This window comes from Salvelinus alpinus, chromosome 13, assembly GCF_045679555.1.
Source record: "Salvelinus alpinus chromosome 13, SLU_Salpinus.1, whole genome shotgun sequence".
Classification (NCBI taxonomy): Eukaryota; Metazoa; Chordata; class Actinopteri; order Salmoniformes; family Salmonidae; genus Salvelinus; species Salvelinus alpinus.
Genome location: NC_092098.1, coordinates 26,031,137 through 26,053,131, shown reverse-complemented (window position 1 = coordinate 26,053,131; position 21,995 = coordinate 26,031,137). Strand labels below are relative to the sequence as shown.

Below are 21,995 nucleotides of genomic sequence, written 5' to 3'. Positions count from 1 at the left end.
CGCTTCACAGATACACACGCTTCACAGATACACACGCTTCACAGATACACACACTTCACAGATACACACACTTCACAGATACACATGCTTCACAGATACACACACTTCACAGATACACACGCTTCACAGATACACACGCTTCACAGATACACACACTTCACAGATACACACGCTTCACAGATACACATGCTTCACAGATACACACACTTCACAGATACACACACTTCACAGATACACACACTTCACAGATACACACACTTCACAGATACACACTTCTCAGATACACACTTCTCAGATACACATGCTTCATAGATACACGCTTCACAGATACACACTTCTCAGATACACACGCTTCATAGATACACACGCTTCACAGATACACACGCTTCACAGATAAGTATCTTCTCAGATACACACTTCTCAGATACACACGCTTCACAGATACACACTTCTCAGATACACACGCTTCACAGATACACACGCTTCTCAGATACACACTTCTCAGATACACACGCTTCACAGATACACACTTCTCAGATACACACGCTTCACAGATACACACGCTTCTCAGATACACACGCTTCACAGATACACATGCTTCTCAGATACACACGCTTCACAGATACACACGCTTCTCAGATACACACTTCACAGATACACACTTTACAGATACACACACTTCACAGATACACACATTTCACAGTTACACACGCTAGACAGATACATACTTTACAGATACACACGCTAGACAGATACACACTTTACAGATACACACGCTAGACAGATACACACTTTACAGATACACACGCTAGACAGATACACACTTCAGATATATGTTTCTTACAATAACACTTACTAGGTCTGTATATTCCGCCCCATATGGGTCAACCGACCGACGCTTCGTTGCTGCTGCCACGTCATTTCAGTATTAGTTCTATGAGTGTAGTGTCACCCAGGGGGCCATGGGGGGATGTTTTCAGACTGCACTGTGAATGGAAAGCACTACCGATGTTTTCTGAAGTCTCCAAGTTCTTTGTCTTTGGCGCACTTTGTCACAGGTGCAGCTCTCAGTGTGTGTGTGTGTGTAACGGTTTCTTGTCCCCAGCTTTCGTTTCGGGTTCTTTGATGTTTCAGTAGGGGAGTTTTGACCCACCTTTTAGCTCTAGGCCTCAACCCCTTTGTCCCGCGCCTCCCCCTGTTTTACCATAACATGCAGGAGGTTTCTCAGTAGTCTCTCACCCCTTATCCCTTATAACTCACAACTCATTTGTAAATCCCCCTATCTGAATCATATTGAAGGAATGGCAGGAAGGTAAAGGAGACAGGCAGGCAATGCAAATTACGTTCCAATCTTACAGAGAAAGACAGAGGAGTTGCCATAACCATTCATATAAGTACTTTTAAGCAAAGGCTTATACCATAGTTTTATATATGATCTATTTCCATAAGAGTTCTTCCCTCTTTTAATGCAAATGTTGCCAGGGCTCTCCCTGAAAGCTTCCGTTGAGTCATAAATTCCAACAATGTTGTTGATGTACAACTGACCTCCCACTCGTCTCCCTCTCTCTCTCTCCCTCTCTCTCTCCGTCTCTCTCCCTCTCTCTCTCCATCTCTCTCCCTCTCTCTCTCTCTGTCTCTCTCTCTCTCTCTCTCCCTCTCTCTCCCTCTCTCTCTCTCTCTCTCTCTCTCTCTCTCTCTCTCTCTCTCTCCCTCTCTCTCCCTCTCTCTCTCTCTGTCTCTCTCTCTCCGTCTCTCTCTCAGGGTCCACACATAGCATCAGTGACCCTGGCAGCGTATGAATGTGGTTCAGTGGATTTCCCGGAACCCCCCTACCCCGAGCAGGTCATCTGCCCCCAGGAAGAGGTGCTGTTGGGGGGGACAGAGGCCGTGGCCCAGGCGGGTGTGGAGGGCTTGGCGGGGGTGGCAGCAGCTGTACAGGGAAGCATCTCCCTCTGGACCATTGTCTCCAAGGTCCGCTTAGAGGCCTGCATGTGGGTGAGTCTATTCTACATACAGTCTCTACACAGTCAACACACAACTGCACAGCCCATGACACATAGTCGAGACATGCAGTCTACAAACAGTCAATGCACGCAGACGACATGCACAGTCTCCTACAAAGTAGTTTACACAGTCTTTTACACACAGTGCATATGCCCCTCAACTGGGGTTTAACTATCCGTATTGGTACATGTCAGGTTCACTGGCACTAATGCTCTATGATCAGTAAGCCTCAAAGAGTTAGAAGTAAAATAACATTGACTGTAGGTCAAGATTATTTCTAAAACATGTGATTGCTAAGTGAAATATCATTGACAATTCAATACAACAATACCCACTGATGGTTTGGAAAACCCCAGCCTTTTACGGTGAATTTCCCCTTAACACTGCTGGTGGTTTCACACCTCTAACCAAACATAGCCATGTGGTTAGGTACTGGGGACATGAGACTGACAGTTTGTAATCCTTCACTGCTGTCACGCACACACACCACTGTCACACCACTATCACACATAGTTCTGTAGCTAGAGCCAGCCCTGGCACAGGTAGACGTTAACCCTTCACCAGATACTCTGGTTGCATTCTGACTCTGGTGGCTATGGTAACCACTACAATGACTCAGCCATGACATAGAGTTGCCATGGTACTACCACCACCATGCTCTGCGTCAAAAGCCTATCAACCCTCACACTATTTATTTTTACCTTTATTTAGGCAAGTCAGTTAAGAACAAATTCTTACTTACAATGTCGGCCTACCCCGGCCAAACCCTAACGACGCTGGGCCAATTGTGCGCCACCCTATGGGACTCCTAATCACGGCCGGTTGTGATACAGCCTGTAATCGAACCAGGGTCTGTAGTGACACCACTAGCACTGAGATGCAGTGCCTTAGACCGCTGCGTCACTCAGGAGCCCACCTCTAACTGGTAACTGCCTGTATCAGCTTCCCAATGACGACCAGCAGTTCTCTTCCTGGATTCTCAGCATTCACAGCTCTTTTACCGAGAGTCAGGCAGTGTCAGGCCCTTTTCTCAGAGCTTCCCTCTCAGTGTGAAACTGTCTCTACTGAAAAACACAGATGGTTAACAGACAGAGAAGTCTGAGAAGAGAGAACTCATCTCTATGACCTGTGGTGAACTGGGGATTTTTATGTTCCTCTAAACTGACCGAAAATGAGAAGTGGAGGATGTTATCTCACTCTTGTTTATTCACATTTCACATGTTACTGGCTGTGGGGAACAGAGTACCTCTACTTCTACTACTTTACTACTGCTGCTGGGGGCCTTTCCCTGGAACAGAGTGAGTGAGTGAGTGAGTGAGTGAGTGAGTGAGTGAGTGAGTGAGTGAGTGAGTGAGTGAGTGAGTGAGTGAGTGAGTGAGTGAGTGAGAGTAAGTGAGTGAGTAGGTCAGGTGTATTCTACCACCATAGTTTTAGTTACGCCAGGATAAGTGTGATTCCTTTTCTATTTCACCAGGGACTCTGATTTCAGTGGAGCAGATTCAAGGTTTGTTTAGCTGGCACGTTGTGCCCATACCAAAGAGTAATTATGTGGTAAGGGCAGAGCTGTGTGTGCCAGCTAGGGGTATGCCATACGATCCCCTGGCCTCGCCCCCAGATGCTGGCACAGCCCAAAATGCTGCAACACCTGCTGTGCCCACTTGATGCTCACGGCATTAAAGCCCCAAAAAGCTACGCCATTCACCCCACCCTTCTCTGGCACCAGTAGCCCTTCTTATGACATTACCCCCTCGCTCTCCCCTCTGGCCCTCCCCTCTCCCTCTCTCCTCTGGCCCTCCCCTCTCCCTCTCCCCTCTGGCCCTCCCCACTCCCTCTCCCCTCTGGCCCTCCCCTCTCCCTCTCTCCTCTGGCCCTCCCCTCTCCCTCTCTCCTCTGGCCCTCCCCTCTCCCTCTCCCCTCTGGCCCTCCCCTCTCTGTGTCAACCCGTCCACCGCTGCAGGGTCTAAGTGGTCCACTTCAAAAAACACGGCGCAGGTGGCTGCAGTCTGGCACACACGCAAACACACACATGCAAACACACACATGCAAACACACACACACACACACACAAACACACAAACACACACACACAGTAGTGTAGTGCAGTGAATAGAACAGCTGCCCTGGAGATTAGGGCACGTCTGCATTATGAGCAAACTGGCAGGTTTCATCAAAGACTGCTGTGTTGACATGGAACAGGATGTCCAGCTTAAGTATCCCATCACCCCTCCCTCACCCACCCCACCCAACACACCCCCCCTCCCTCCCTCACCCTACCCCTCCCTTCTCCCACCTCCCTCCCTCACCCACCCCACCCAACCCACCCCCCCTCCCTCCCTCACCCTACCCCTCCCTTCTCCCACCTCCCTCACCCACCCCACCCCTCCCCTCCCTCTCTCACCCTACCCCTCCCTTCTCCCACCTCCCTCACCCACCCCACCCCTCCCCTCCCTCCCTCACCCTACCCCTCCCTTCTCCCACCTCCCTCACCCACCTCACTGCATAACCTCTCTCCTTTCCTCACCCCCCTCACCCCACCCCTTCTTACAAGTTTCTCTGTGCCTGAAAACATTACCATAATGAGCTATGAGCAATTCCAAAGCACTCGTTTTCTCTGAAGGTTTTTCATTGTGTTAATTAAGTCTGTTGCTCCGCGCTCCCTCCTCATCCTCGTGTTCCTGGAGGAATGAACCCACTGAACCTGCCTGGGATGAGGATTTGTTTCACTCAAATCTCTTCCGTCTTTCTTCACAATTCGGCGAGTGATACCGTCTTATAATTGAAAGCTATTTAGGATGTTGGATATTGATATAGTTTGATCCAAAAAGCTCTTTGAGGCCTTGTAATAACACCTTAATTGAGCCGACAAATTTAAAAAATATTTTTTAAATCATGTGAGCCAGTGTCGTAGGTGTATTGTATTATACTTGTATTGTGAAAGGTTGTGTGTGTGTGTGTGTGTGTGTGTGTGTGTGTGTGTGTGTGTGTGTGTGTGTGTGTGTGTGTGTGTGTGTGTGTGTGTGTGTGTGTGTGTGTGTGTGTGTGTGTGTGTGTGTGTGTGTGTGTGTGTGTGTGTGTATAGGGAGCAGGCACAGCCATCGGGGAGCTGCCTCCGTACTTCATGGCGCGGGCAGCGAGGCTGTCTGGAGAAGAGCCTGATGATGAAGACTATGAAGAGTTTGGAGAGTTGTTGGAGCAGGCAGAGACTTCACAGGTAAGCCCTCATCCTTATCCAGCCTCTATCTGTACTTTTCTCTCTCCTTTTTCTCTATCACCTCTCTCTCTCTATCTCATCCTTCCCCCCCCCTCTCTCTTCTCTGACAGAGACAGGTGGCACACAGCCTTTCCATCTCTCCTCTTGACTTCCCTCTCCAACTCTGCTTTCTCTCCTCCCTCTTCTTCTCCTCTCTCTTCTCACTGCTCATGCTCTACCTGTTTTGTCACTACTGTCCTCCAGGTCTCACTCTATTTTCTTCTGCCTTCTCTCTCTCTCTCCTCATCTAGCAACCTTTTGTGCAACTTTGTTGAAACAAAACAGTCACATTGTATACATGTGTCATACCAGCGGAAACCTCTTGGATGTGTATGCGCACGCACAAACACACACACACAGAGCGGAGCGGCGCGAGTTGAGCCCTGACGAAGAGATGGCTAAAGTTCATCTCATTAACTCCCCACAAGCCCGTTCCCTTATCTCTCTCTCTCTCGCTCAACATGCACACACATGCATTAGCTAACCCATTCCCAGTTCCCTACCTCAGGCCTGAAGCAGTCATGTGTTGCTGCCTTTTACAATGCTCTGCTCGGTCTAAGTGTGTAGCAATGCCATCAAGGGCAAAGCCATTGTTTTCAAGGTGCCTGCATTGGCTTTTGTAATACCATGACAAACAGCATTTTCATTTCTAAATACGCTCGACAAGTACTTTGACCATGACAACTCATAGTAAATATCATTTTCCTCCGTGAATGAAAGAATAGACAAGATGTCAGTTGCTTTGTCCCTCCATAATCTTAGCCGGTCTTCTCTGAGTGCACTTTAATCCTAAGGATTGTATTTCACAATGTCATTCAATGTCATGAGCATTCCAACACAATACAGGTCAAACAATGGGGGCAGGCAGGAAAACGGTTTGGAGAAGCCAGTGCCAAAAGATGACCCTATTCTCCTTCATGTTTGAAAATAGACTAGTCAAAGGTTTGTTCTATTCAAATTTAAATCAGACATTTGGGTCAACTAGTGGTTGACTTGAGTTGAGGGGCTTTAAGGGTTCATTAAGTAGTGATTTAATGAGTCGTTATACTGCAAGCTATTGATAGTACTCTGAGCACTGTCTGCTCTTAATAGATAGACTCACACTATAAGCTCACACTGTACAAAACTGTACATGAATTACTTTCTGCCGATATAACCAGAAAAGACATTGGCGTTCAACATCAGGCACATTGACATATGTGTTTTCATCCGGTGGGTCAGCAGGGTGTGACAGGCACTGGTGGTTTGATAGTGGGTGAGTGCTCCCTAGCACCGTAGTGATGAGGGTACCTACTGTCATGTTTAGTTTATCACTCATACCATGGGCATCTGCAAATGGCACAGTCTCCAGCCTCCTTTGGCCCTCAGACCACATGTGTGAGTCTGGAGCTCTGACATCATTCGACACACTGATAAAGTCCCGCTCAGCTCTCCACCAAAACGAACGAACGAAGAGGAAGAGAGAGGGAGCGGGAGAGAGCAGAGGAAAAGAGAGGGGACGTGTGAGAGAAAGACAGATGCCCCGTTGTGGAGAGTCATGTTTTGTCCGTCGACACATCAATCTTGTCCGCTCTTCGTTATTGTTGTTTCTTCTTCTTTTTCTCCGCTGTAACTTTGACGTGTCCGAGGCATCAGGGAAGGCTTGTTGGTTGTTTGTTTCGCATCCTCAGAGAGAAAGGTTGAACAAGTGTCACCGACCACAGAGCTGCTGCCTCAGGACTGCTGGGTCTGAATTAGCTCTGAGGCTCTTTCACTCTCCCTCTACTCCTCTCTCTCTTTATCTCTGTCACACACTCTCTATTTCTGTTGATATCCCTCCCTCCCTCCCTTTCTCTCTCTCTCTTTCTCTTTCTCTACCTCTCTCTTTCTCTACCTCTCTCTCTCTCTCTCTCTCTCTCTCTCTTTCTCTACCTCTCTCTTTCTCTACCTCTCTCTTTCTCTACTCTCTCTCTTTCTCTACCTCTCTCTCTCTCTCTCTCTCTCTCTCTTTCTCTACCTCTCTCTTTCTCTACCTCTCTCTCTCTCTCTCTCTTGCTCTCTCTCTCTCTCTCTCTCTCTCTCTCTCTCTCTCTCTCTCTCTCTCTCTCTCTCTCTCTCTCTCTCTCTCTCTACTTGTTCTGTCTCTTTCTGCTGACATCTTTACAGTGTGGTCTGGTCACCGGGTGTGTGTGTGGACAGCATCTGGCAGTAGGTTGCTCACACCAGGAGGGTTTGCTGAGCTCCAGGAGTCGGAAGCCTTATTTTCCTTTCTTCTCTCTCCTTCTGTCACCTACAACGAGGGTGGATTGTTTCACTGGCCGAGAGAGAGAGAGAGAGACCGCTTATTGCATTGCGTGCTTGTTACACTGTACATTCTTAAAGGAAGATATCACAGCGATTATGGACATCTCGTTACGGTGGATATATATTGCATCGTTATTCTCTGTTATTTTAACCAAGATTGGAATAGTGATTATAGAAAATAGAGATGTGATTGAATGGTAACATGGGAGAGTTTGTGATCGGATGTGTCTTTGGGCTCCACAGCAGGTTGGAGATGCTGACTCTCTTCTCTCTTACTCTGAGATCATAGGGGTGTCAATGTGCCAGGAGCTTGACTTAAACCCAGTGGCATTTCTCAGAATGCGCACGTGCCAACTTCCTGCCGCAAGCAGGCGCACATGAGTGACGGCAGAAGAACACAGTCCCCCCCCCCTTCAAGACTCTATTCAAGAATGATAAAGTCATGACTTTACTAAGCAGGTCCAGACGCTGATGTCATGAAAATCTGCATTTTTAAAACATTTGTTTGAACATTTGGATGATACTTATGATCTGAAAAGGAATCCTGGAATCCTCTCTAGATGAACAACGTCCAAAAAGTGGCATGGTGATTCAGTGGTTTCCCTCAAGTGCTTTATGTTTTTGGCCGGCATGGAAGTAGTTAACCAGCACTGTGAATTCTTGATTGCCAACTCCCAGGATTGTATCTCCTGTATCCTGAATAAGAGCCGTCTGCGCTGGGCTGGGCTGGGCGTGTGCCCTCCCCCCTGCCTCCCCCTGGCCTACTACACTCCACTCAAAGGCTTTCTGTGCTGTGGTTTGCCCAGCCCCGTCACATGACTTCTCTGAAAGTGCCCTCTCCCTCCTCCTCCCCCTTTATTTCCAGTAAACTGTTTGAAAGGAGGGGGTGAGTCAGAGTAAAACCAGCTTCCCTTCAACCACAGCTTGTTAAAGAATTTGTCAACGTGGACTCGGGGGCACTTTTTTTTGTCTCGATAGATTTGAATTTTGTAGAAGGGACTATGGGGCTGGGGTTGGGTTGCGTCAGGAGCCTTAACCACTCTGCTTCCTGTGTGTGTGTGTGTTTTTTGTGTGTGTGAGAGAAGGGAACGGGCTTGTGGGGAGTTAATGAGATGAACTTTAGCCATCTCTCCGTCAGGGCTCAACTCGCGCCGCTCCTCTCTGGAGATGTGTCCTCCTTTCTGTGAACGAGTTTCATTCAGGAAAAAGAGAGAGAAAAAAATAGTGCATGGGTGTTGATTCTTCCTTAACTGACACTTGACTTTTCCAGATGCACATTGCTTTGTCGTCTGCCTATTTTGGATGGTTTTCAACTCCTTACTCCCACCATGTCTATTAAAGTCTGTAGAATAGCACAATTATTAATTATCCACCCACATGTTTAAACCTTTCAGTTCATCATAAAGCATACATTTATGTTCTAGAGTACATATTTGCATCAGTACAGTGAGTCATGCATATATTGCATAAATTGTATAAATTGATATCTGGGCAAGTTGTTATCATAAACATGGAGGGGCCTGGTTTGTTTATATAAACTGTTTTTCAGAGTCCCGCAATTTAGAATAGGGTTGCTATATCATTACATGTGAGGAGGGAAACGGTGAACTCTTTTACTTTTTTCCCACTGCCTATTTGCGTCAACCTTCGTCATCTCTCTGGCAACAGTAACCATTGGTATTCAAACTATTATGCTAAACATGGTGCTCATTGGTGCTGTTGTGGAACAGTGAATATAGAATGTGTTCAGATAGGCTCTGATAATGTAATATCCTTGTAAAAATCTTAGAACCTGGATTCCATGTAATCACCATGGTGAATCACATTGTTTCATTACTAAGAAGTCCCCGACAGTCACTCAACCTTGGGAGACCTACTGTACCTTCAGACATTACCCTAACGAGGTCTATCCATGTTAATTTGCATAACTTTAGTTAGCAAAATAAGAAGCAAACTCCATAGCAGGTGATGGGGCCACTAACTGTAATAGCCTTAACATATAAATGATAGATCAGACGTGTGATTTTTACTTCACGCTGTAGGCATCATCTTGATGTGGGGGAATATTGGGTACAGAGTGCTGAGTAAAGAGATGGAGAGCCAAAAGCTGGAGCCATGCCCCCATGGTTTTAATGACACTGCACCCTTGACAAGATCTCCAAAATGTAATTGCTGGTAAGCCCTGCCCTGGGGGATAGCGCGCTGCGCGGGGGATGGGGACGGGAGGGAGGCAGCCGTGGGTGGAAGCCTGGCCAAGATGGTGATTTTCCATGAACTGCGTACAACACACATTGTGTGGTGTCTGGATTTCTGAACACTGGTCATGTAAGATGGACAATTTTGTGGTCCAGAAGGTACATACAGGAGGAGAAAAGGGGAGAGTCCCGCTAGTAAATCACAATGTCACGTGTAAACACACGATATTCCCCCCCACTGGGACCTTCATTTAAGGTGAGGTAGCTATTTTCCTTTCACTCATCCATACCAGTCAAGTGAGTGGAAATCCAGAACTCCACTAACTTGGTAAACTATACAAACGCAAATATCATATTTCATCTAATAAATGTGATTCATTGACTAAACTATGCTGATTTCCCTAACAGTTATTAGTTATTGAAGCATAAATCCCCTACTCTAGTCCTGTGGTTGTTAGGTGTTTGTGGTCAACAGACGGTCCAGAGACGTTCAGCTGTAAACCATACACATTCCTTCCCCCAGACAACCAGCTCCGTCTCCAAGATTTAGAAAGGGGGGGAAAAACGGTGAAAAAAAGAACAAAAAAACTGAATAAAGAATTTGGAACAGAAGGCTAGAATTAGAGAAGCAGGATTATCCTTGTGGAAAGCTCCTGTGATTGGATAGAATCTGAGGGAGAAATTCAAAATGTGAGCCAATCAGAGTGGATGTCAGTTGGGCCCCCCTCTTTTAGTCTACTCCCTATGTCTCCAAAATTTCCTGTGGGCCGGCTCCTGCTTTTGAAGCAATGCCACCATTACTCTACTGCTTTGTTGACCATATTAGGCATGATCTTGTCTTAATACCCTAACCTCAGTCTCCCAGTCAAGTTAAACCTTTCAAGTTTCAATTTACCGGTATGTGTGTGAAACAAAGGTGAAAGTCCTATAAATAAAATGTTCACCCATAAAAGTAGATGTCTTATTGTTTGGTCATTATAAATAAGCAATTCTCATCATGCATTGATGTTTAATCAATTTCTTGTAGAACATAATGATTTGGATGAGTATATTACTAATTCTGGGGGGCACGTCCTATCTGATTTGAAATTGCAGTTTAATTTTGCAAATAATTATAGCAATTGAACATATTAAATGTGAACTACCATTAACTAGTAATAATATGGTTTAGTCATTTGAAAGCCTGCAGTTTGAGGTCTGGCCAGTTAAGAGTTGTTTATGCATCATATCAGATCTAGCCTGAGAGATGACCTAAAGGTTAGTCTAAAAGTTAGTGGATGATTCCAGTCACTTCTCTAAAACATGTATATCTTTACATGCATACAGTACCATCTCATGTACAAATAATAACAGTCAATTAGGAAATACCATTCTAATTCATGAAGTTCTTTGGTTGGAACTATACTATATCAACACTTTAGTCAAATGTATTTGTGCTATGCAACACATTGTTTAAAGAAGTAAAACATGTTCCTACAGCTCACAAGTCAAATGTATTTTACATTTTATATCAAAGGAAGGATGTGTTGATGTCATCTAATGTCATTACCATTGATTAGAACATAAAAGGGATAATGTGTTCGATATGCACTTAAACACACACATATTTAAACACATCAAGACTTCATATCAAAGTTTCAGTCATGGAGCAATCAATATCTACAGAATAGATTTTTGGAGTCCAGTCAATAAAAGTCTGGATATACATTTTGCAATATTAAATACAAATCTATACATATAAATAGACAATACCCTCAACATGATTTCACAAATTAGCCCCAGTGTGTTTTTAGATTTAATTGACATTAAATTTTTTATTCCCCTTAAATGTATATACCAACCTTACAGCATTGGCATAGTTAAATATCTGTAAAACAACAATAATTTTCCTAAAATCAAGACAAAATAAACACATCAGCACATGCATACAATTTGTACTGTTATCTCTAGTGGCATTCTAATACAATCACCAGAAGTGGGACCAATTTACCATAATCATTCCAGGATAATTCCACCATCCTTCCGTCACAGTTCCCAGAAATATTTTTAACTACATCAACTAGAGTTTAACCCTCATCTTCCCAGCATAGGTATATTGAGGAAAAATCAATTTCATTGCTTTGAAAAGAGCCTTTTGTTGAGTTGTCAGGAGAGATGGCGGGAAAAAGCTGCAGAATTAGTAAGAATCTGTGAGTCATTGGAATGACCATGAAGTCTAGTCTTGCACTCACATTCCCAATGATATTGGATTAAAAACTGCCAGTTAGAGGATGTGAATATGATAATATCCCAGTATAAAAGGTGTTTGGATGAGTTTGCAGAGGGTGATTGTTCCAATTAGACAACTGACAGGACAATTGACTGTGTGCAGCATTTTTGCAGGGCTTAGAACACTTTTTTGGTTAACAGAAATATTGATATATGAAGGAAAATAAATATCTAGATAATAGTGACTTGGAAAAATCTGTAAAGCATGTCACAATATTCTTTTAAATAAATAGAAAGATGTCATGTTGCCACAATTCAATATGTTAATTGTACATTTACTTCTAAGAGAAATAGGTTTACTTGATATAAACCATATTATTCGTTAATCAATAATCTGCTCTCTGATATATTTGTACATATAAAATGCCAGCATCCTTGTTTTCTTTATATTCATGGTCAGCGTGTTAAAAATACAAAATATAAATGAGAAGAGATGCTAAAAAAGACACCTGTTTGTCCTAAACCTACAGTAAGTATATTTTATATAGTCTAAAAATCTTGCTCCATAATCTCACATTTTACTATACTAATAGTAATGTTAAGTCTCAAATCTCCACGAGCCTGTTTTAGTCTAATGTATTTATCATTTCAAATACAGAAATGCATTACAACTCATAAATGACTTTCAGCACACACCACAACGATATTTCCTCAGAGAGGATCAATTATAAATAATGCCATTTTTAACTAATGGAATTCCTTAGACTGTAACTCAATTGTTTTTATTGGATCAATTTGATTTGTGTTGATTTTGCAAGGATCATCTCCGATTAATTTTAAGATTCGCTCCTTGTCGACAAGCCTCAAACAATTTTGAAACCTTTTTCCTAATGATACAAGTTCCGAGATAAATTACAGAATGAACAATGTTTTGGAAGTATTTTTTTGTAATGTTACTACCATGTGTTAATCTGTGAGATATTTAAAATGGGTCGGAGATCATCCTTCTACCTTTAATCACCATAGATTAGTGAAAAGGTTATTGATTGCATAAATAGCTTTTGGTCTTCCCTGCTGAGAAAAAATTGAGTCTGCTCAAATGAACATGATATGTTACTCATTAAAGATTCATACATTACATTGCTATGATGAAATGTGAATAAGAATTACATGGTCTTATATTTAACTGAATGATCAGTTAAATATTTGCCATTATTTTTGCTCCTTTTCAGGACTTTGCCACCAGAGCAAAACTAGCAGTGCAGAAAATGGTTCAGAGAGTTGGATTCTTTGGAATTCTCGCCTGTGCCTCTGTAAGTGAAATCACATATCAACTGTATTCTGTTGAAACGTTTTAATCACCCCCATTAATGTCTGAAAATACTAGAAAGTGACTAGAAGTTAAATTCAAGCCTTAAAAGAGCATTTCTATGCATCATAAAACTGTCTGTCTATTTAAAGTGAACTGCTGATTCTCAAACCAGAAGACAGAACAGATTATTAATAAAGATAAATATAAATGTAAATATAAAGCTACCTATATTCTGTAGATTTCAGTCATTGTATTACTAATCTGTAAGATACCTCCAGTAAGTGGTAAATACCTCAAACATAGGAACGTTGAACAAAACTGTTTGTACTGAAGTATATTGAAGTATATTGGGTCCCTGCACTTTTCTATAGAATAAAGTTGTTTTCTCTATAATTGTCATTTCTTATATTTAATACATATTCTCTGTTTCTCCAGATTCCAAATCCATTGTTTGACTTGGCAGGTATAACATGTGGCCATTTCCTTGTTCCCTTTTGGACCTTTTTTGGAGCAACACTAATTGGGAAAGCCATAATCAAAATGCACATTCAGGTGAGTTTACCGTATACAAGCACACATTTTTACATAGATGTCTTGCACACTCACTCTCTTGGATAAGAACGTTTTTACATAGATGTCTTGCACACAGAGCTCACTTTTCTTATTTATTTTTTTGTTCTGTCAAAGTGGCTACTTAAGGTCTGTAGTTTGATATAACATTTTGACAAAGCAACCTTTTTTCTTATAGAATTGATAGATCAAGGCTTCCGTTTATTTTGAATATGAATATGTCAGACATGATAGTAAAACCATGAAGAGGATGAGAAGGGATCCTCCTGTACTGTACTCAACTGAGAGTGTAAGGAGGCCATTTTGGCCAGTGAAAGCAAGGGTCGGTCGTCCATTTTGTGAAAGAAGATGCTGCGCTCAGAGATAGGTACTTTAGTAGGGAGAAGATATTTGAATCACTTGAGTATTTTTTGTACTGAAAGGTGAATCTGTACTGTAAAGAAGTATACAGTGATGGTTATTGTGTCAAAGTTCAATCAGTTTTCCCATGCATGCAAGGATTAAGGACTTAATCCACTTTGTGCCATGGTAGTGTCTGTATGCTTAATGGATTAGACTTTCTAACTCTTCTATAAAGGATTTTATAAAAATAAAATTAAACACCAATGGAGTAAGCTGATTTATTAGGATTTATTATCTTACTAGTAATGTTAAGTTCACTTTCTGTAGATGCACAAGCAGTGAGGGCTGGGTGTGGGGTGGTGTCCATAGATCAAACCCTATTGTAGATAAACACTGTCTGTGATGATACAGAGAGTGGCGTGGGCAGCAGCATCTTAGAGTCAATTAGTCCTAGTGTCCCTTGGGCCGATGACTGTGACTCCACAGCCAGGCAGAATCAGAGGTGTGTCACTGTCCCCTACCTGCCTGACACGACCAGGGCCAGCTTTACAATGATACACCACACTGACTGGAAACGGAACCATCATAACTGGCTGGGGTCAGCCTGGGATGTATTCAGTGAGATGAAACGTCCTGTGTTGCAGATAGAAATTTTATGAATATAGCTGATACAATGCTCTATACCTGACAGATCATGTCCTCTGTAAACAATACAGTTATATCTGAACATTCTGAACAAACCCCTGTTCTCTCAGCTTCTCTTGTTCTTTCCCCCCATTGTGTTAAGTCTGGAAAGAATGTAGAAAAGTATATTCTATTAGACGGCACTTCTTTGTAGTTTTATGTTGACAGTATACTGTACTGTACTGTGAGTCACAGAGATGTATAGTTGCTGAACTTGTCATGAAAGAGAGGGAATGAAGGGGCAATATGATAGACTGTAATGGGGAACAGGTGAACATTCTCCCTTGTGTGCCAAAGCAGGGGAACAATGCACTAGGGGGATTTGAGAGCTGGACAACTGTAATGTACTGTACCTGCAGGTCAGGTGGTAAATTCAGGTTCACAATAACAATCTGTTCCTGTAAACAATGGCACATGAGTCCCCGAGGATCCAAACCTTTTCACAACGCTTGGCCCTGTCATACTCTAAACTGGATCTGGTTTTCTGACGGTACTTTGTGGTGATGTTTACTAGCTAGGTTTTGAAATATTGATAGGAACTATTAAAAATGATATCATAAAATCTAGGGAATTTAGGTTTTATAAGTCCTAAATGTACAGATTTGGGATCTTAATTTGATTACTGTTTTTATGCAAACTTGTAATGTATTCAAGGTTTAAAAATGATTCTGAAGTTTGTAATTTCCACTTTAAAAAGTCAGACTTGATTTGCCCTAACTAAAATGTAACAGCCCCTACAAAAATGTCCATTAATTATAATCTATCTGTAAAATGTTGAAATGGCTCTGTTAGGTTTAGCTGAGCGGAGACATGAGTAAATGTCCTTCCATTTAAGAAGTGGACAGTAAAAGCTCAGTTTCTGGTATTCTCGTTTACCTTCAGTACCTGTGACACACAGTCTGGCCTAAACAATAGGAGAGAAGTCATCTCTGTTATGATAGCCTCCCTGACTTCCACATTCCTACTAGTTTAGTTATGGGCTCTGTGTTTCAAGGGGTTTCAACAGACATGCACATTGCTATTATGAGAACCCACTCCAGTGTTGATTCCCTATATGAGTGGCACAATGGGGTAGTATCATCTTGTTAAACCTGTGCACTTCCCTACCAGGTTTTCATGAGTCCAAAAGGACAAAAACATATTTGTTAGACTTGGTCTTTGTTATGAGCAGTGGCATCCATTTTGGCCTCTCCCAGACCCAGTACTTCCTGGTTTCCTGCTCAGTGGGTGGCTGAACAGTAACTGAACGGTAAACAGAGACGTAATGAGCCCCCTAATAGGGTCTGATTGAGCCGTAATGGCCAAACCCCCACCCCCCTGTCTCCTGTGTCCAGTCTGGGGCAATGAGTAAGCAGGAATGAGACTGGACAGGAACAAAACAAATCCCCCTTTACTGTTATAAACGTCTGTCTGAGAGGAGTGACACATCTCCTCCTGATCCCCCCCATCCCCTCAATACTCCTCTCCACCTCCTACTCCTCCTCCCATCCCCCTCTTCAACTGTTATCTGTATCAGCTGTAACCCCACACCCTCCCTCATCCTCACCCCCTGAAGAAAGCCTGCCTGTGTAGACTCATTTCTTGACCTGAGTGTCTGTGCGTTGGTTAAAATGTGTCATAGGGCCTCTGACTTTTGTTCCTGGCCTTGATGACAAAGGGCCACTTCATGGCTGGTTTTGGGCTGACTGCCTGTCAGGCACCAAATGTGGTGTTGGTTGACTACAGGGGGTCCAACAGAGGGGGTATTAATGATCAAACCATGAGTGTACTGCCGTGGCTGGGCCTGTCTGTACCCCCCTTAACCTCAAGGTCCACTGACTGACTGATTGTCTCTCTCTTTCTTCCTCACAGAAACTGTTTGTGATCATAACCTTCAGCAGCCACATAGTGGAGCAGATGGTGTCTCTGATCGGGTGAGTAACCTAGCCACTAAGTAACATTGGACATCCTGAAGAAATGGAAATGTGTGTGTGCTTGCTTGCATGGGTGTTTGTGTCACAGGATGGAGGAGGACAATGACAGGGGTAGTATCCCACATTAAAGGGTTCATTTGGAACATGACGGTTGAGAGCGCTTCAAGTGTGACATTTTGAGGTCGTTTGTGCCCTTTTTTTGAAAAACCCAATCTAATTTTGTTCTGACTGTAACTCAGGTCTCTTACCAAAATGTTAGCATTAATTAATCATGGGGAACTGGAACATGCTGTGTTGCATGGAATACATTTTCTTTATTTGACAGACCCTGGAAGGGTGGTGATTATACAGTAGAATATGTACGGTATTGACGCTGCTCTTGTAAGAGGTATCTTTTGGCCCCTCAGTCTGTTACCTAGTCTGGATGCTGATGATGGCCATGCTCTGCCACTTGGTGTGGATGGCTATGAATATGGACATTGTATGTAAGACTGTTTCTCAGGTTAGGATGAACTGTCTCTGGCATGCGGTCTGGTTGAAATCTACGTTCAAATCTTGGTCCTGTTATGATGTGGCACTGCTTTGCCATGGTAACCTAAACAGACTGATTGTGTGCTATTCATTTGGTGTCATATGGCACTCAAGCAGAACGGAGTTTGTTGATATCTACGTATAAAGACATTTCACACGTGCCTTAAAGAATGGAGCGACAACTGCCGTGTCCTTTTTCCGTCCTTTGCCCACCACTGATGGCTTGGTGTCACCCTCCCAGACTGATCTGATGTCCAGTCAGACGTCACTGTCACCAGCCCTGTGACCCTGTGGTCTGGCCTCCCAACTAAGCCTGCTAATAGAGCCTTCACACCCCCCCCCTCACACTACTGATCCACGCTGCACTGGCATGGTTATGTATCCACCAGAATTGTTGGAACAGTGCTGAAAAAAACAACATAGGATCTTTCTTTTGGCCAGTATAGTAATATCTGAGCCAGCTCATTACGGGTTAAGTCGACACAATAGTGTGAAAAATGTATTACCCTGGCCTGTATATGGGGCTGCCTGCTGAGCAGATATAGGGGGAAGCAACCTGTTGCCTTTGTAGAGTTGTCAGGGCCAGGACCAGTGTGTGTGTGTGTAGCAGGTAACTATCCTCTGCCAGTTGGGATGGTGTTAAATTGGCACCTGACACACGCACGCACACACCCCCACACACACACACACACTTGGCTGTGCTGAAGTCAGACTGCGAGATTGCATCAGCTCTCATCCTTGCCAGCAGTTTCTTTCACCGCTCTTTTCTTTGTTTCAAGAATGAATACTTTGGTGGCTTTATTTAGAGCTGGTTTTAATAAAAAGCTTTATTTTTTCTCTAATTTGTTGAAAGATTATTCCCAAATCGAGTTAACAGACAAACAGGCAATTTTAGTTAAAGCTTTTTGGTCATTCACAAGGGTTCAGAGAGTTTTATCATTCATGAGGGGTTTTCAGCATTGTTGTTCACATGCTTTTCAAATTAATGTATTTGAATATAGGCTATTCATTTCATTATCATATGAATCATATGAACATTTTATAGCTGTGTGAGTGTGTGTGTGTGTGTGTGTGTGTGTGTGTGTGTGTGTGTGTGTGTGTGTGTGTGTGTGTGTGTGTGTGTGTGTGTGTGTGTGCGTGCGTGCGTGCGTGCGTGCGTGCGTGCGTGCGTGCGTGCGTGCGTGCGTGCGTGCGTGCGTGCGTGCGTGCGTGCGTGCGTGCGTGCGTGCGTGCGTGCGTGCGTGTGTGTGTGTGTTTATAATGATGGATAGATAGTGTTGTGAGGGGTTTTGAGGGTTTGAGGAGTTTTCAGCATAACTGTTCATATCCTTTTCAAATGAATTTATTTCAATATAGGCTATTCATTTAATTACCGTATGAATCATATACACATTTTATAGTTGTTGTGTGTTTGTGTGTAATGATAGATAGGTAGCGTTATGATAGTTTCAGTCCCCAGGGGGCTGATAGTCATTGAGCCACAGAAATACAGAGTGACACATCAGAGGTGAATGGAAAGTTTCACTGCAAGTCACAAACTCACTGTTTCCCCCTTTTTACAACCTGTTAACCGTCAACTTCCTTCCTGACTGAGGCCCATCCACCTTGAGAGTTGCCTGATAGTGAGGCTTTCACACAGAAACTGCCATCCAGCAATGGCTCTGTCACATTTCCACCTCACACACCTTCACTATTATTAACCCTTTACCGGACTAACCACACCTTTACTTTTAACCCTTTAATATTAACTCTTTAACTACCTACCCATGCACATTGGCACTTTTATTTAACCCCTTTGCTGCCTGTCCGCATTTCCATTCATGAACCTTTTCATTGCCTATTTTGGCTTATTTATTGTCCTATCCACCAGAGTTCCTTTTCTCTTTCCATTTTCTTATTTTTATTTTTTACACTTGCAAACAATGCTAAATCATCTTCTTTTTGAAGGGGATTTTTTCAGTTTTATATGTATTGAATAACATTCTTTCAGTGAAAATGCTCAGATTTTCTTATGTTGGTTGGTCGCAGTAAGCAGTGGTACAGTTAAGGACTGTAGAATTATGGTAGTTATAATCTCCTGTAAAAGTGCTGTTTGTGTTGTCGGTAATCATTTTTTAAACATATAAGACCGTTATGGTTTTAATGATGTTTAAACACAGGAATGGAAGATGATATCTGGTGATATCGCTGTTCTCCCTATGGGTTTATCACAACCACCGTTTCTCACATATTTATCTATTCACAGCTCATAAAAAGAGACCCCCTGTATCTCTTAGTAAATTATGTTTTAATATTTACTCTAGTTGCTGTTGAAATTATTGAGAAAACTGCTCTTACAGGCCCCAACTGTTTCCCTGTACAGCCAGTTTATAGTACAAGGGTCATAACTTGACTGTTAACGTTGTTGTGACATGATTTTTAACCTTTACTATTCATGTTGTATAGTCTTCAGACAGACATGATTTTTAACCTTTACTATTCATATTGTATAGTCTTCAGACAGACATGTTTTTTAACCTTTACTATTCATATTGTATAGTCTTCAGACAGACATGATTTTTAACCTTTACTATTCATATTGTATAGTCTTCAGACAGACATGGTTTTTAATCTTTACTATTCATATTGTATAGTCTTCAGACAGACATGATTTTTTAACCTTTACTATTCATATTGCATAATCTTCAGGCAGATATTCTCTGTGCAGCTGTGTTGATAGCTGTCAATATTTAACTAATTGTTTTTAATTTACTCAAACAAACAAATATTGACTGTATTGCGTCATTGCAAATCATTGCTGTGCTTACAAATCTTATTCGAAATTCTTTAAAAACACTTTTCAAAATGTACAGTATATGTTGGAGTGAGGGGAAATAACAGACGACTACTCAAGTTTTATTAGATCAAATTTGTTCTAGTTTATTCTCCTATCTTCTTATTGAAAGTTCTGAAATAAATCAAAGCCATATTTGTTTATTGAAATTGTTTCATTTAACAATCCCGCCATATTTACACCATCTTTTACTCTCTTTTCCTCAGTTTCCTCATTGTTGTTATATTGTTTTGTTTCATCTGCATTTTTTACAATTTAATTGCAAAAAGATGACTATACCACGTCTGTCTCAGATGGAAAGAGGAGTGAAAGCCTTAAGTCATGGCATTCCTTGAATTAATTGACCGTTGGACTTGCGATGATTTCACTCTCACATGATATGAGAGAGTAGATTCATTTCCCTCTTCTTGCTAGTCAGTCAGGTTAGCCATTTATGATAACTGCACAGATACATATAAGTCATTGCCCTTTTAACCTCACAGAGAGAAACATGGCGAACAATTACAGCACTGGGAAAGAGCCATTAAAAGCAAATGTTTAAGCACGTGTTGTTGGACTATTCTCAACTTGTAAAGATCCATTTCTCTATTGTTCAGCTCGTTCAGCCCGTTCACATGTCAATGTATCAGAAAGATTTTGTATAAATCTTCTTGACACTAGAATAGCCTAAACTGTGTGGCTCAGAGTCAGACAGACAGTTTTGCCCAGTAGATTTGAGGATGTGCCCTTTTCATTTGAGTCCATCTGAACATCTGCTGAACAATAGGCAGCTATTGAGCACAGAGGAGGAACCTCTGGCACACAACTTTAAAATAACCATAATATGCTGTAAATTCCCCTATCGCAAGTCATAGCTTGACCTTTTATGAGACACAGTATCATTTCTCGCCAACACAATTATATTCCCTGGACCTTTAGGTCATTTTGAAAACATATACTTAACCAATATTCAAAATTATAAGAAAATAGAAGTTTACTGTATATGTAGGTATATTTGGTCAAGATGTCAGATTTGAAACCCAGTTGAAAGGAGATGTAAATCAAATCAAACTTTATTTGTCACATGCGCCGAATACAACAGGACCGTGAAATGCTTACTTAAAAGCCCTTAACCAACAATGCATTTCAAGAGGGAGTTAAGAAAATATTTACCAAATAAACTAAAGTGGAAAATAATAAAAAGTAACACGAAATAACAATAACGAGGCTATATACCAGGGTTACCGGTACCGAGTCAATGTGTGGGGGTACAAGTTAGTCAAGGAAATGTGTACATGTAGGTAGGGGTAAAGTGACTTGCATAGATAATAAACAGCGAGTAGCAGCAGTGTAAAATCAGATGGGGAGGTGTCAATGTAAATAGTCTGGGTGGCCATTTGATTAGTTGTTCAGCAGTCTTATGGCTTGGGGGTAGAAGCTGTTAAGGAGCCTTTTGGTCCTAGACTTGGTTCTCCGGTACCGCTTGCCATGCGGTAGCAGAGAGAAGAGTCTATGACTTGGGTGACTGGAGTCTTTGACAATATTTTGGGCCTTCCTCTGACACCGCATAGTATATAGGTCCTGGAGGGCAGGAAGCTTGGCCGCAGTGATGTACTGGGCCGTATGCACTACCCTCTGTAGCGCCTTACGGTCAGATGCTGAGCAGTTACCATACCAGGCGGTGATGCAACCGGTCAGGATGCTCTCGATGGTGCAGCTGTAGAAATTTTTGAGGATCTGCCCATGCCAAATCTTTTCAGTCTCCTGAGGGGGAAAAGGTGTTGTCGTGCCTTCTTCACGACTGTCTTGGTGTGTTTGGACCATGATAGTTAGTTGGTGATGTGAACACTAAGGAACTTGAAACTCTCGACCCGCTCCACTATAGACACGA

General features: G+C 42.6%; 1 protein-coding gene across 3 annotated transcripts in view; it reads left to right on the top strand.

The window, feature by feature from the left end:
* LOC139537450 (vacuole membrane protein 1-like) overlaps positions 1-21,995 on the top strand; it is a 376,416-nt gene that overhangs the window by 59,316 nt on the left and 295,105 nt on the right. For all 3 annotated transcript variants that reach the window (XM_071338748.1, XM_071338749.1, XM_071338747.1), the window contains 5 exons: positions 1,762-1,995; positions 5,084-5,215; positions 13,173-13,253; positions 13,688-13,804; positions 16,700-16,761. In XM_071338748.1, the coding sequence (XP_071194849.1) occupies positions 1,762-1,995; positions 5,084-5,215; positions 13,173-13,253; positions 13,688-13,804; positions 16,700-16,761 (626 nt within the window). The remainder of the gene's footprint in view (positions 1-1,761; positions 1,996-5,083; positions 5,216-13,172; positions 13,254-13,687; positions 13,805-16,699; positions 16,762-21,995) is intronic.